Raw genomic sequence first — 15,627 nt, 5'->3', positions numbered from 1 at the left:
TCCTAATTTAATTGAAATAATATATATGGGATTTTTGCAAGTGTCAAATTATTTGTAACTTTACTTTTTTATCCTTTTAATATAATACATTTTTTTTAATGATGGTAATTGTCATTTCACATGTATACTTGAAAAATATCGCAAGACAACGATATGTTTTGATAAAGACAAAATGGTATGTCATAAGAGGAAAAGCTTAAGATGTGCTTCAAATATTCTCCATCCAGTTATCAGAAACTAGTAAGGTATTGGGCTCTCACTACAGCTATTTCTAATCAAATCTCAAATAAGCTGATTGATATATATCAAGTATGAAGCTCATTTTGGAACCAAAACAAATAGCTAAAGTACAACCAAATATACAGTTTTAAGGTGTCAAAAATAAAACCCAGAATGGTACCCCAATGCTAAAGGGCCCTAACACCCTCGCCATTGCTGTAGTAGTCCTCTGTTTAGTCTCCTACAGTTCCGAGCTGCCGAAATTCAAAACTCTGCCACACAAACTACCATTTACAATAACTTGCCTTAATGCTCACCTTTGAGGCCAATCTAACTGTCCATGCTCATTGTTTACATGCCAAGCCCCTTCAGCAATCTCATTAAAGAGCTGATTCCATTCCCAGCTCGAGGACCCAAAAAAGAACCAATAGTCCTTAACCATTTGGTTTCCAGATTTGAGCCCCTCAACAACTTTGGTTGTGGCTAACTGATCAAGAAAGTATACACTTGGAAGGACCTCAGAATACCCTGGTTCAGTAACTACTCGAGATAAACTGACTAGATACCTTCCTTTAAATAAAACTGGGCCTCCAAAGGACAGAGGAGCCTCCTTTAGAAGTTCTAACCCATCATTTACTTCCTGGAGAGTGTCCCAGCTGATGTATTTATTAATAATCAAACCTTGAAAACCTGTACTGCGATCTGCCTTCACAATGAGAACCACAGAATTATCAAATGGGGGGGCACTGAGAAGCATTTCAGTGGCAGTAAGGACAGAGCCAACAAGCACATGAGGTGATGCTTTATATAGGTCCTTGGATATGTCTGATTCAATCTGATTGTTTTCTAAAGTTTCAGCAGGTGTCTTGAGCTTAAAGATGATTTCATGGAAATTTCTCTTCACAAGAGGATCATTTTCATTAACTATAATTGGAGACTCATTTTTTAACAGATACGACCTCACACCTCTTTTTCCAGCTCCATTCCACAAAATACCTAACAAGACCAAGACCAACAAAAGAGTTCTATCACCAACATGCAGACACCATCTAAGTCAGACATCAAGTACTGCAGAATAAAACACAAGAACAGATATACAAACATTTGCTATAGCTATGTAGAATTAAATGTGATCGAGAGAGATCCATTATCTTTCACATTTTTGGAGCAGGACAGTCCTCAGTTAAAGGGTCAAAAAAGCCCCACAAACTATAATGGGTCAAAATAAAACCACAAACTATGTATCTACAGAGTACTCCACTTTAAAGACAAAAACATATGACACTCTATGGCGGAAAATAAAGACCAGGTTGGAATTCATAATGCAGCCTCAAAATAGCCGATAGAAGGTATTTTTTTGAGTAGGATCCATAGTTTTAAATATTTAATCAATCCATCAAAATTGCATCTTAATTTTCACTAATTGACTACTAGTTTTTCTCGGTTAAATGTTCCATTCTCACCTAAAATCGGTCTTATTCTACGAACCATATTTCAATAATAAAAACTCGTTTACCTCCAGTAAAAGCAACCCCTAAACCTAAAATAACTGCCATACCCCATTAATGTGATCCTAAACCAATGCACATACTCTACCACTTTATTGTCTCAAGCAACATTTTTATTTTATTTGGCCAAAAAAGGGGAAAAAAGAAAAGCTAATTCCTAAGCATACAATAACCGTCTTAGAGCCCCAAAACTAGTACTGCTTATATATTATCAAAAAAGAAAAGAAACTTTCAATTGTTTATATTAAACATAATTTGTCCCTATCTGGACTTATCAAATGTCATATGTATGGCCACCTGGGTGCAGACTTGGGGTTGATTCTTCCTTCCTGAGTGCCTCTTATTATTTTCCATTGACAAAACAGGAAACAGGGACAGAAATTACAGAAGGGAAGCAGGCATTGGAAGGAAGAAGAGAGGTGGGGAAGGGGAAGACTTGGGGTTGATTCCTCCCCTCCCAAATGACCCCTTATTATTTTCCATTAACAAAACAGAGAAATTACAGAAGGGAAGCAGGCATCGAAAGGAAGAAGAAAGTTGGGAAGGAAGGGGCAGACGATGTAGAGAAGGATGAGGGAGGAGAAACTATACTTTTTGAGTTCAGATTGATGGTCAGCAGCAGAGAAGACCCCCCCACACACACACAACACATAAATAATAAGTGGGATTTTATATGCCCAAGGACCAGAGCCAAAGATATAGACCTCAATCAGCTAATGCAACCCCAGTTAAAAAATTGGTCCTAGTCTGATATCTATTGGGTGTGGGCTTTTACTTCTTTGAATTTGATTAGTAAGGAACTGAATCATCAAAGCCCAAAAATATGGGTCTAGGGGGTATAGGAAAATTAGTTTTTTAATTCAAGAAATTAGAGTGTTGAGCCCTACAGTAGATATTTTATTAGTAATGTCTTGGGGACCAAGTAATTAGGAGTTTTAGGTTTTTTACGAGTTTCTATTTTTCTGGTCTCTTTACTCTTTTAGAAAGGTAGGGTCACTGTTTAGAACAAGTAACGGTAAAAGCTACGGGCAGCCAGGGCAATGCCTGGGTTCAAGTCTTGAGGCCGGCCACTTTACGCAAAAATACCAAAGGTTAGATGAACTCCAAACTCACCCTCCCAGGACCCCACATAGGCGGGACCAGCACTGGGTAATGGCCCTTTTTGATATTTTCGAGAAGGAGTTTTATTAGTTAGGAAGTTCCTATGCTTTTTTATTGAATTAGTTAGGAAGTTCCTCTCTCTCTCTCTCTCTCTCGCAGTGGTCATAGACACCATTTAGCAGGGAAATCAGCTGGCTACTCTAAACTGTTGCAGCCCCTTTTTCATTCATTATTATACAATAAGATTATGAGCACAAGGAAGTACTATTACAGAGAATCTGTGGAAGAGCTTAGGAATTTATGGTTTATCTTGGCTAACCAAGCTGTTTAATAAGATTATGAGCACAAGGTAAATGCCAGATGAATGGAAGAGAAGTATTGTGGTTCCGATATACAAAAATAAAGGTGATATTCAGAGCTGCAATAACTATAGAGGTATAAAACTAATGAGTCATACTATCAAATTATGGGAGAGGTTATTGAAACCCAACTGAGACAAGAAACTACTATTACGGAGAACCAATTTGGTTTTATACCAGGAAGATCTACGACAAAAGCTATTTACTTAGGAGACTCATAAAAAGATTTAGAGATTGCAAGAAGGATCTTCATATGGTCTTTATTGACCTTGAAAAAGCTTATGACAGAGTCCCTAGAGAGTTAATCTGGCAAGTACAAGATACAAGAAGTGTTTCAAAAAGGGACTCTATCCTCCAACCGTAGGCTGTGAGGGAGTTTCCTAATATAATCTAAAAAGCTAGAAAAAATGATAAGATTAAGTCCAATCTTGATTATACTACCAAATAAGAAATAAAATAGAATAGTGGGCCCCATGTATTGGATAAACCTTACTGTGGGGGGCCAAAGTAGTGAATTCCCAATTACAATTGGGTTACATCAAAGATCAGTTTTAAGCCCTTATTTGCTTGTACTTATCATGGATGATTTAACCAGAGACATTCAAGATGGGGTTTCTTGGTGTATGCTTTTTGCTGATATATTGTTTTGGTGGATGAGACAAAAACAGGGATTAACGCCAAGTTGGAGTTAGGGAGATCAACCTTGGAATCAAAAGGTTTTAAGACGAGTAGAACGAAGACGGAGTATATGATGTGTAACTTTAGTTACACTAGGACAGATAATGAAGTGGTGAAAATTGATGAGAGGGAGATTGCGCAAAGTGATTATTTTAGGTAATCTCTCAATCATAAATAAAGGTGATATAGAGGATGATGTTTCACAGTGAATTAAAATAGGATGAATGAAGTGGAGAAATGCATCTGGAGTGTTGTGATCGGTGTATTCCTTTAAAACTTCAAAGAAAAATTTATAGAACAGTCGCACGACCGACTATGATATATGGTGCGGAATGTTGGCAGTTAAGAAGCATCATATGGATAAATTCAGTGTAGTGGAGATGAAGATGTTGAGATGGATGAGTGACAACTAGGAAGGATAAAGTAAGGAATGATCATATTAGAGCTGCTTTGGGAATAGGTCCGATACATGATCAGCTATGAGAAAGTCGTTTGAGGTGGCATGGCCATGTTCAACGGAGGCCCTTGGATGCTCCAATATTGAGGAGTGATTTGATTCAGATTGAAGGAACTAAAAGAGCCAGGGGCAAACCTAAAATGACCTTAGGAGAATTGGTGAGGAAAGACTTACATAGCTTAGGCCTTGTATCAAGTATGACCTCAAATATAACTGATTGGAGGGCAAGGATCCATGTAGCCGACCCCATTTAGTTGGGATAAGGCTGAGTTGTTGTTGTTTCTGTTGTTGTATTAATTTTTTTTTTTTTTTTGGTAAGAGTTGTATTATTATTATTATTATTATATATATAGGCCTGCGTGGCAGCTTATCAACTCCTCAAATGCTAATTTGCATCTAAGGTTTGGCTGGCTGCATCACCATTATTAAAGAATTGTAGTCTCTTTGATACCTTTAATTCCTTGCATGACAGACCTAGGATCCACAGCTAAAGCTATGGACCTGGATTAAAAACCCTTATTCTGAATCTTTCCATGTAGTAATGAAAACCAATATATTTTGTATTTTTCCTGCTTTTAATTTAATTTGACCTCCTCTGTAACAATAAAAAAATATTTTTATAATATAAAAAAAGCTACTAATTATTAAAAGTCTATACAAAATCCATATTTTCCCCAAGTTCCAGAATCCTGTTTTTTGCTCATAGATTGGGATAGCCGCACCCACATCCTCATTAAAAAAATTCACCCTAAATTATAAAAAAAAAAAACTTGAAGCATCACCATTTTCAATTGTTCAATACAAGGTAACAAGCATGAAGTCTCCCTGATTGAGCAAATAATAGTATTCTCCCACAAATCAGCTCAAAGAGAGAACATTGACGCTAAACAACCCAGCATAATAGAAGTGAGCATGACACGAAGACATTCATTTGATAGTGAAAATAAGAGTTCAAATGATCCAAAGAAGTAAACAATCGCAGGCAGGATACTCTTACCTTCACTAATAAGAGAATTACTTCCATGATCTGCTACAAACCTAATTATGTTAGCTACAGCCATATCCCCTTCATAAAAGATAGCATTCTTCTTCCCTGCTGGAAATAACACCAGTGCCGGGTAAAGTACTTTCTGCATGTTTTAATTACAAAAGAAGACTTAGCTATAGTTCAATAATACAATTAAAACAATCGCAACAATGGTTAGCAAGTGATCCACTGGTTCCTCATTAATCCAAGTGGCTTACAGTTATATCAATAGCATCAAACATGTATTAAATTTCATACAACAGGAGAAAGAAGCAAGAAAAAGAATTAGAATAATTTCTTTATGAATGTATTTATTATAAAAGAAGACTTAGGTGTGCGCATGATGTCAAGTATTGGTAATGATTGGCGTATCGGGGGTGGTTTTAAGAGATGCCTAGGATACATGAAAAATACTGTTTTGAAGCATAATACACCAAAAATAAGCAAGTAATTAGGTCCGACCATAGGACGTTAGGTGGTCGGACCCAATTTCTTCCACATGGCAGCAGGTAGCGGTCAAGAATGCCCCATGATACCCTGATTACCTGTCACTTTGAACTCAATCAGAATTAGCCATGTGGCAGTTTAAAACTTTGAAGATTCATTACATTTTGAAAAATAAATAGGTGGCTAAAGAACAAGGGAAAGATGCCAATACATGGGCAGTAAATGGTTGAGTTTTGCTGTAAAAATTGAAATGTAACCAATCCATACCATGCCCTTCCTATCCAATAATTGGATTTGCCAAATCATCCTCCCATGTGGCACATTAGGACGTCAGTGCATGACAGCTTTCGGGGGGGAGTGAGTAACAAAGGTATGGTTTCTTTGACAGGGGCCGTGCAGGATCCACACGCCCATACAAAAAAATTTCCTTTTTTTATTTACTTGATTTTTTTAGTGATAAACACATGGGGACATGGTCTATTCCAATTAATCTAATGAATCAAGGCCTGAAACAGATCAAAAGGGCGTACCCAGTGCATGAGGCTCCCGCCACTGCAGGGTCTGGGAAGGATCATAATGTACGCAGCCTTACCCCCGCTTCGCGGAGAGACTGTTTCCCAAATCGAACTCACGACCACTAGGTTGTAATGGAGTACCCTAAAAAGGCATAGAAAATAAGAACAGTCATTGAAGATTCTAAACCATCATTGAAGGTTCTAAACCAGTGGCTTTCGGAAAGAGTCTATCTAGGTAACAATACACCCTAGGAATAGAGAAGCACAAAGTAATAAAAAAGGAAAAGAAGTGTAAATTGTCAATAGACCAAAAACCAGTGGCTTTCGGAAAGGGTCTATCTAGGTAACAATACACCCTAGGAATAGAGAAGCACAAAGTAATAAAAAAGGAAAAGGAGTGTAAATTGACCAAAAACAATGACAGAGTTTCTTCCTATGTTCAGCTCAACTCCAACAAAAGGGTGGACGGAGGGCATGCAATGGCAACTCGTAAGCCGGATAGAGGAGTGGGAAGGATGGGTTGCGGGATAACAGAGGGGTTAGCTCTCTCTCATCCTCCTCAAGACTTCCACTTCAAAACCACAATTTCCTTCACCTTTAATCCCACAAAAAAAAAAAAAAAATCTGTGTTTGATCAATCCTTTGGAGTTGTTTCTGAGTCTAAAATACTTCCCAAGCTCGACTATTAACGTATCTAAGCTCCAACACTGATTTTTCTCAGTTTCGGTGTCTGGTTCTATAACATATCTGTGTTCTGATTTTTTTGCAGGCCAAATACAAAAACTTTTTTCCCTCCTTAGTCCTTATTGCATTGTATCATATCCATTCTGTGGTACGTGATACATATTGGACTGATATGGTCAATACGTATCTGTACTAGATAATCGATACCATTGGTATGGTCCAATAGTAAAATTAAAACAGTCACAGCCATAGTTCAAAATCTCGCCGAAATTTCCGATTTCGGCCAAGCCGAAACGAGATGCTATGTCGAAATGCAAAAATGCAATATTTCAGAAATTTTGGTCATCTCGTTTCAAAAATTTTGGTCGTCTCAATCTAAAAAATGCACCGTTTTGTCGAAATTTCGGTCATTTTGTTTCGGTATTTCGGCATTATACACCCAGAAATGGTCAAGCAAAACTCAGAGAAAAAATACAATATTTCGGAGAAATTTCGGTATCTCAGAAATTTCGGTCTGACCGAAACGAGATTTAATACTATAGTCACAACAATGGTCAGCAAGTGATCCACTGTTTCCTCACTACGCCTCCTTTTTTTCCGAAAAGTGTGGTTAGAACTTGGACGATAGAAGAAAGGTGAAGGGTGGGATTCGATCCCAAGACCTGGCCACAACAATCCAAGCTTCTTAGTGCTGCGGCACACGGCACCTTCAAAAACAAGTGAAGTGAAGTAAAATCTAAAGTCCAGAACAAGTGAAGTGAAACTAAAACATAACACAACGGAAAATTCACAATCATTACCAAGAATAATTGTGTTAATTTATCCAAACTCAACTCAACTCAACCCAACAAAAGCCTTATCCAAACTACATTGTTTCTCATTCAACTTTATTCAAAGCCATTCCCGGTGTCAACCCTAATCTATGCATGTCTTTTCTCAGTACTCCCAAAGTCATTTTAAGGTTAGTGTTAGAGTTTAATAACTTTATGTCCTAGGGGTACTTTAGGAACTGAAACTTATCTAGTTCCCTTATTATGTAATTTCTTCTTTTTCTTCTTTTTACCTTTTACCTCCCTAGGGAGGTTGGATGTAATATGTTAAGAGTTGTTATTTGAGTAATATAGGTGTGGAGAGAATAACCTCCAACACGAAAACTACAACTGAAATAGTTTCTCTTCTTTCTCCTTGTCTCCTTCTTCCTCTCCTCTCTTCCTCTTCCTCCTCCAACTTCTTCTCTTCTTCTTACCTACTTTCCTAACCTAAAATCTAACTTGGTATCAGAGCTTTAGGTTTGAGAGTCGCATCAATCCTCTTGCTTCTATTCTTTTCCCTCTCTTTGGAACCCTAGCACACAAGGGATTCCAAGGAAGAGGCTCTCATGTAAACAACTTGCTGGAATAGCATGAGATAGGTTATATACAACCTATTTAAGAGATGGAAGATTATTTTTCAGCTTTCTTGAAGCTCTCGTGGAGTTTTGAAGTTCATCTAGCTGCAGCCAGATTTCCGCCAGTTGCAGGTTGCAGTCCCTGTTTCATCTCCATTTCGGCATGGGTTTGGTTGTTGGAACAACTCACTAGGATCGTACAAGGGTCCTACTTCTCCCTCTAGTGTTCTCTATTGATGGATGAGGCTCTTCTTTGAGCATAACTCAGTTTTGTGGTGTCTCTTTTCTGCCCAGGTAAACCCGATAATGTTGTCCTTCTCTTGTTCTTGCATTTAGGGTACATTGGGCTTCTTTTTGGCTGAGGGGTGATTATGAATACCTGTATTTGAAGTCTTGGAGCTTGTGTAAGCTGTTTTTACTCCTTGGAGAGTGTTAGGGTGAAGCTTTGTCCAGCTGGTACTTGTTTTCTTCCTTGCTGGAATTTCTGTTTTATGTTGGAATCCTCTATTTGGGTTGAGTGTGTACTCCCCACTTGCTGTTGGAAATCTGGTTTATGGTTAAGTGTTGTTTCCCATACAATATGGTTGATTCGGGTACATCTGGACTTGGTTCGGTTGATTCACAGCCCACTCTAGCTGCCCCTCAGTTGGTTTATGAGAGCACACATACACAGATTTCCTTTGTGAAGCTTGATGACACTAACTACTTGGACTAGTCACACTCTGTGAAGCTTTCCCTTAGGAGCAAAGGGAAACTTGGGTACATTACTAGTGCTATTAAAGCTCCAGAGCCTGGTTCACCTACCTATGACAAATGGGAGACCGAAAAACTCTACAGATATGAAATGCTTAATTTTCTCCATGACACCCGAGTTTGGGAGAAGGTTTATAAGAAAAAAAACTGCCAAAGCAATCTGGGACAGTGTCTCCCAGACTTTTGATAGAGTGGGTGACTCTGCCAAGGTCTATCAGCTTCACCAAAAAATTAACTCAATGAGGTAGGGTGACAGGACCATTTCTGCGTACTAAAATGCTTTTCTTGGTCTTTTGGAGGAGTATGACCACTACAGGGTTCTTCACTTGACCAACCCACTGGATGAAGCAAAGATGTATCGGACTCTTGAAAATGAGCGTTTCTTCACTTTACTTGGTGGTATGAACCTTGACTATGAGCCAATCAGGCTCCAGATTTTAGGTCGGTCTCGCCTTCCATCTCTTAATGAGGTCTGTAGTTACTTACAGAGTGAGGAGACTCGGCGTGTTGCTATGGAACCAACACCAACATCATCTCTTGAGAGGTCAGCTCTCAATTCTAGTTCTTTCCGAGACACCCGTGGAGGTGGTAGAGGCCAAGGGCCTAATCGTGAGGAAGACAGAACAGTGGAGACAGTTAGTGCTAGTAGAGTTGGGAGAGACAAGTTTAAATGTGATCCTTATGGGAGAACTAGACACACCAAGGATAGGTGTTGATCTCTTCATGGTCGTCCTCCTGGCACACGAGGTCGTGGTGGCCGTAGAGGGGGAGCTAGAGCACACTCTGTGATGACTAAGGCAGATGCTACACAGAATGACTCCACTTTGGCAGATGCAGTGTTTCGCAGGGTCCTGTCACAGCTGAGTATATCTCTTGCACCCACAGTGGCCAGCTCTTCTTCATCCACAGCTTTGCAGGTCTCCACCTCCACTTCTACTGAAACCCAGTCTTGGGTCATTGACTCTAGTGCCACTAACCACATGACCGGTACGGTAGCTGACGGCTCCCTTTCCTCCATATCTAGCAAGGGTAGTATCCCTGTTACATCATCTATTTCCCTTACTTCCGTTCTTCATGTCCCTAACCTTACACTTAATCTTTTATCTGTGAGTCACTTGACTAAATCTCTGAACTGTTGTGTCACATTTTTTCCTTCTCACTGTCTTTTTCAGGATTTAGTGACAAAGAGGATTATTGGTAGTGGACATGAGGAGCAAGGCCTTTACCTTTTTTACCCTTTTTTGCCCACAGCTCAGTCCTATGTGTGTGGACGTAATGATAGTAGTTATGTGGAGTCTATTATCTTATGGCATCATTGACTTGGCCATCCATCTTTTGTTGTAACGAGGAAACAGTTGCCTCACTTATTTTCTTCTTTTGCTTCTTCTCATGTTTTTCAATGTGAACCATGTATGTTTGCCAAACATTGTCGTTCTTCTTATCCATATCATGGTAATAGAACTGCTGCTCCTTTCCATATTGTGCATACTGATGTTTGGGGACCTTCCCCTACTACCTCTTTATTTGGCTATCGTTACTTTATGTCATTTGTTGATGATTTTTCTCGTGCTACTTGGACTGTTCTTATGAAACATAAAAGTGATGTTTGTGATGCATTTCAGAATTTTTATCAGATGATTCTTACTTAGTTTGATACTTGTATCAAAACTGTTCGGTCTGATAAAGGAGGAGAATACATATTTGGTGGCCTCCAAGCCTTCTTCACTAATAATGGCATTATCCATCAACTCGCGTGTGTTGACGCACCCCAACAAAATCGGGTTGCTGAGAGGAAAAATCGTCATTTATTGGAGGTCACCCGTAGTCTCTTGTTTGGCATGCATGTTCCCAAGACCTTCTGGTCTGCAACTCTTCTCACTGCTTCCTTTCTCATTAATCGCATGCCTAACAAACTTCTTGATTTCAAATCTCCCTTAGAAATCTTATCTCTACAGGTTTCTGCTTTCTCTCTTCCTCCTAAAGTCTTTGGCAGTGTTTGTTATGTGCATGTTAACAAATCACATCGTACTAAACTTGATCCCAAAGCTCTCAAGTGTCTCTTTCTTGGGTACTCTTCTACTACCAAAGGTTACAAGTGCTATCACCCATCTTCTCGCAGGTGCCTCACCTCCAAAGATGTGACTTTCCTTGAGTTTGTCCCTTTCTTTGCACCATCTCAGCATCCTCTTCAGGGGGAGAATTGTGGAAGTGAATAGGCGGCTGATTTCCTTCATTATCCTCTACCTATCTCTCCCTTTATGCTTGACATTGGAAAGTACAGGACTGTGGATGTGGATGTGGATGTGAATACAGATTTAGTTGTTGACAGTGGTCCTGGTAAGGAGAAGGATTACCACATTAAATACAAGAGAGGTGAAGGCTTGCATAATGAAGGAAAGAAGACCTACCAAGAGTCCTCTTTGGATCCAGATTCACATCCTGAGATTCATTCTCTTCAATCAGGTGATATCCCTTCTCCTCCATCTGATTTAGACCTTCCTATTGCTGTTAGAAAGGGGAAAAGAGCTTGTACTAATCCTATAGCCCAGTTTGTTTCCTACGATGCTCTTTCTCCTACAAGTCTTGCCTTTATTGCTGCTCACTCTACAGCTTCTATTCCTAGAAATGTGACTGATGCTATGTCTGACCCAAAAGTGGAGACAACCTATGTCTGAGGAGATGATGACTCTTGAAAAGAATGGTACTTGGCAATTGGTGGATCTTCCCAAGGGACGTGTCCCAGTTAGATGCAGATGGGTCTATACAATCAAGTATAAATCTGATGGTACTGTTGAGAGATACAAAGCAAGGTTGGTAGCCAAGGGGTACAGTCAAGTCTATGGGGATGACTATCAGGAGACATTTGCTCCTGTGGCTAAGCACAACTCTATAAGATTTATTTTATCATTGGCTGCCAATAAAGATTGGCCATTATATCAGTTAGATGTGAAGAATGCCTTTCTTCATGGTGTCTTGGAAGAGGAAGTGTACATGCAACCCCCACCAGGCTTCAAAATACCTTCAATTGAAGGGAAGGTGTGTCTCCTCAAGAAGACACTATATGGACTCAAACAGTCACCAAAGGCATGGTTTGAGCGCTTCCGACAGACTATTCTGAAGAATGGATATTCCCAGAGTCAAGCTGGCCACACTCTCTTTACCAAGTGGGGCAATGGTACCATCACAGCCCTCATTGTCTATGTTGATGATATTGTAGCCACTGGAGATGATATGGCTGAAATAAATAAACTGAAAAATTTACTTAGCTGAACAGTTTGAAATCAAAGATCTGGGTCCCTTGAAGTATTTCTTAGGCATTGAAGTATCAAGGATGAAGAGAGGAATCAACATGTCAACGAAAGTTTGTGCTTTATTTGCTGACAGAGACAGGCATGTTAGGCTGCAAACCAGCAAGTTCTCCTATTGAGCAGAATCACAAACTAGGAGAAGATTGTGGTCCTTCTCTTGTTGATGTGGGAAAGTACCAGAGGCTAGTTGGGAAGCTAATTTACCTTTCTATGACACGCCCAGATATTTCCTATGCAGTGGGAGTAGTGAGCCAATTTATGTAGGCCCCCAAGAGTGGCAATTTAGATGTTGTGTATCATATTCTTAGATATTTGAAGTCGTGCCCAGGGAAAGGACTGTTGTATACCAGACACAACCACCTGAGAGTGGAAGGTATTACTGATGCTGATTGGGCTGGATCCATCACAGACAGGAGGTCTACCTCCAGCTATTGTACCTTTGTGGGAGGTAACTTGGTTACATGGAGAAGCAAAAAACAGCCGGTTGTAGCTAGATCCAGTGCCAAGGTAAAATTTAGAGCTATTGCTCATGGAGTGTGTGAACTCATATGGTTGAAAAGACTAGTTTAGGAACTGGGGTTTGACACTGAGGGCCCTATGAGACTCTACTGTGACAACATGGCTGCCATCAGTATTGCCCACAATCTAGTACAACATGACAAAACCAAGCACATTGAAGTTGATCGACACTTCATCAAGGAGAAGATAGACTCTGGCTGCATTTGTACTCCTTTTGTAAAGACTGGTGATCAACTGGCAGACATCTTCACCAAGGCACTTGCCTCTCTTCAGTTTGGTACTCTCCTATGCAAGCTGGGAATGCATGACATTTATTTCCTAACCTGAGGGGGAGTGTTAGAGTTATTAGACTTTATGTCCTAGCGGTACTTTAGGAACTGAACCTTATCTAGTTCCCTTATTATGTCATTTCTTTTTCTTCTTTTTACCTTTTACCTCCCTAGGGAGGTTGGATGTAATATGTTAAGAGTTGTTATTTGGGTAATATAGGTCGGAGAGAATAATCTCCAACACAACAATTACAACCGAAATAGTTTCTCTTCTTCCTCCTTGTCTCCTTCTTCCTCTCCTCTCTTCCTCTTCCTCCTCCAACTTCTTCTCCTCTTCTTACCTACTTTCCTAACCTAAAATCTAACTGTTAGCCCTTGCTCTTTTATCTCCAATCTGAAAAATATCATTCTACCTCGCCAGTGCATTTGGGGATCTTCGTTGCACATGTCCATGCCACCTCGAAACAACTTCTCTCTCAACGGATCTACTCCTAAATTACCTCCAATATATTCATTGCGTACATTAATTTTCCTAGTTTTACCATTCATCTATCTTGACATCCTTATCTTAGCTACAATAATTTCTATTTACAATGTTCCTTCACCACCAACATGCAGCTTCATACATCATTTCTGGTCTTATAACTGTCCTAAAAAAAATTCTTTTCAGTTTTGGTAATGCTGATCACAACACTCCATAAGCACCTCTCCACTTGATCCACCCTGCACTAATTCTATATGTAACATCTTCCTCTATTTCTCCTTTATTTATGATTCGACCTAGATATACAGAACTATCTCAAGGCTATTCTGGTATTTTGATCATGGAATTCCTTCATTTCTGTATTTCCGCAATATGAGCATGTGACTTGTTATATTGAGCCCACTGAAAGTATAGAGAATGGGTCCTTTTTTTCTTTTTTTTTTTTTTTTTTTTTTTTAAGAACTGCCTAATTTTCCGACTAGAATGATGAAATAAATTTTTATTATCTCAGTTAAAAATGAGCCCCATGGGTCTCTTAGTTGTTGAGAGGGTTGCCCAAAAGTGGTATACAAAGCATACCCGGTAAAACAAGTGAACCAAATATAGAGATGGCGAGTATCGTTGTTGTTTCCATTACCAGATAATTTCAAGACTACAATGGATCTATGATAAGATCAATGATAAGATCATGCATCTGACCTATTGGACCGGGGGATTGCATTGATTATAGAAATTAGAAACATGAGTACAATTAGTCGAGTTATTAGTGAACAAGGAAAATATATTATCTAGATGAGTGAATAGATTGACGTCAAAACAACAACGATTAATTACTACTTCTATAAAACAATCTAATATTTTATCGTTGTTAACTTTTCTTAATAATGATAAACTAAGCACCAGTCGCCAGCCATTTCATAGATTTCCTTAACCACTTCAAAAACTTCTTAAAAACTTTTTTTTTGGGGGTGAATAAAGAATTCATTACCAAGAGCCCCAAAAGGGGAAAAAGAAAATACAGGATAAACAAGAAACACAAAGGAAAACCCAATCCTCAAGAGGGAGGGACAGGGAGATAAAACAAGGGCAAGGGCAAACCCCAGGAAGCAACAATAAACTGGTTCCTTGGGAAATCTAAGACACTATCATTGGGTAACAAGGAGAGCTTAGAGCTAACATCAGGAGTTTGGTTTCTGATCAGCAAACCTGTTGGCATATTCTGTGATGATCAAGCAGCTATTTATATTGCTAGTAATCCCATCTTTCATGAGAGGACCAAACATATTGAAGTGGGCTCTCATTTTGTTCGGGATGCAATGATGAAGAAATTGATTTCCACTCTGTTTGTCAGTTTAGTTATCAACTTGGAGACTTGTTTACCAAGGTCTTGTTTCGCAATGTATTTCTTAAGGGTGTTCCAAGCCAGCAGGGACTGGGTGATATCTATGCTCCAAGCTTGAGGGGGAGTGTTAAGTTATGTCGGTTTCATAAGGGTATATTTGTAATGTTTTTTATATTTCTGTTCTTCAGTGTAAAGTACACTTATGTTATAGGCTTTAGTGTGAACCCAGTCCTTTATTGAAATTTCTTCTTTTATATTAATATAAGTACTCACTCCCCCCAACCCACAGTTTGGAAGATTCTGCTCCTCTCTCAAACTGTGGGCATCTTTTCTCTTCTTCTCTTCGACTTCCATATTCTCCTCTCTTCCTTATGTCCAGGTACTGAATTCAGGTTCTATTACTGTCACAATATACATATAGTCAAAAAAAAAAAACAGTCAAGATGATAACTTATGTTCACAGAAATATGTAAAAATCAAAACCAAGATGAAACATCTGCATACTGTGGCCCTACCAAAAGGAGGGATCTTCCTACAACTCAAAGCTCTAATTGTTAACTCCATAACCAT

At 39.2% G+C, this 15,627-nt stretch overlaps 1 protein-coding gene across 3 annotated transcripts in view; it reads right to left on the bottom strand.

Annotated features, from left to right (window-relative positions):
- Positions 1 to 254: 254 nt before the first annotated feature.
- LOC122646075 overlaps positions 255 to 15,627 on the bottom strand; it is a 43,041-nt gene continuing 27,668 nt past the window's right edge. Inside the window, exons 7-9 of one of the 3 annotated variants that reach the window (XM_043839549.1) lie at positions 5,320 to 5,452; positions 1,186 to 1,215; positions 925 to 1,085 (exon numbers count right to left, since the gene is read on the bottom strand). In XM_043839549.1, the coding sequence (XP_043695484.1) occupies positions 1,066 to 1,085; positions 1,186 to 1,215; positions 5,320 to 5,452 (183 nt within the window). In that variant the 3' untranslated portion in view covers positions 925 to 1,065. Of the gene's footprint in view, positions 1,216 to 5,319; positions 5,453 to 15,627 lie in introns of all 3 variants that reach the window. The other 2 variants (XM_043839548.1, XM_043839550.1) reach the window with 2 other exon arrangements.

This window comes from Telopea speciosissima, chromosome 11, assembly GCF_018873765.1.
Source record: "Telopea speciosissima isolate NSW1024214 ecotype Mountain lineage chromosome 11, Tspe_v1, whole genome shotgun sequence".
Lineage (NCBI taxonomy): Eukaryota > Viridiplantae > Streptophyta > Magnoliopsida > Proteales > Proteaceae > Telopea > Telopea speciosissima.
The sequence above is the reverse complement of the archived record's forward strand: the minus strand, read 5'-3'. Positions and strand labels throughout refer to the sequence as shown.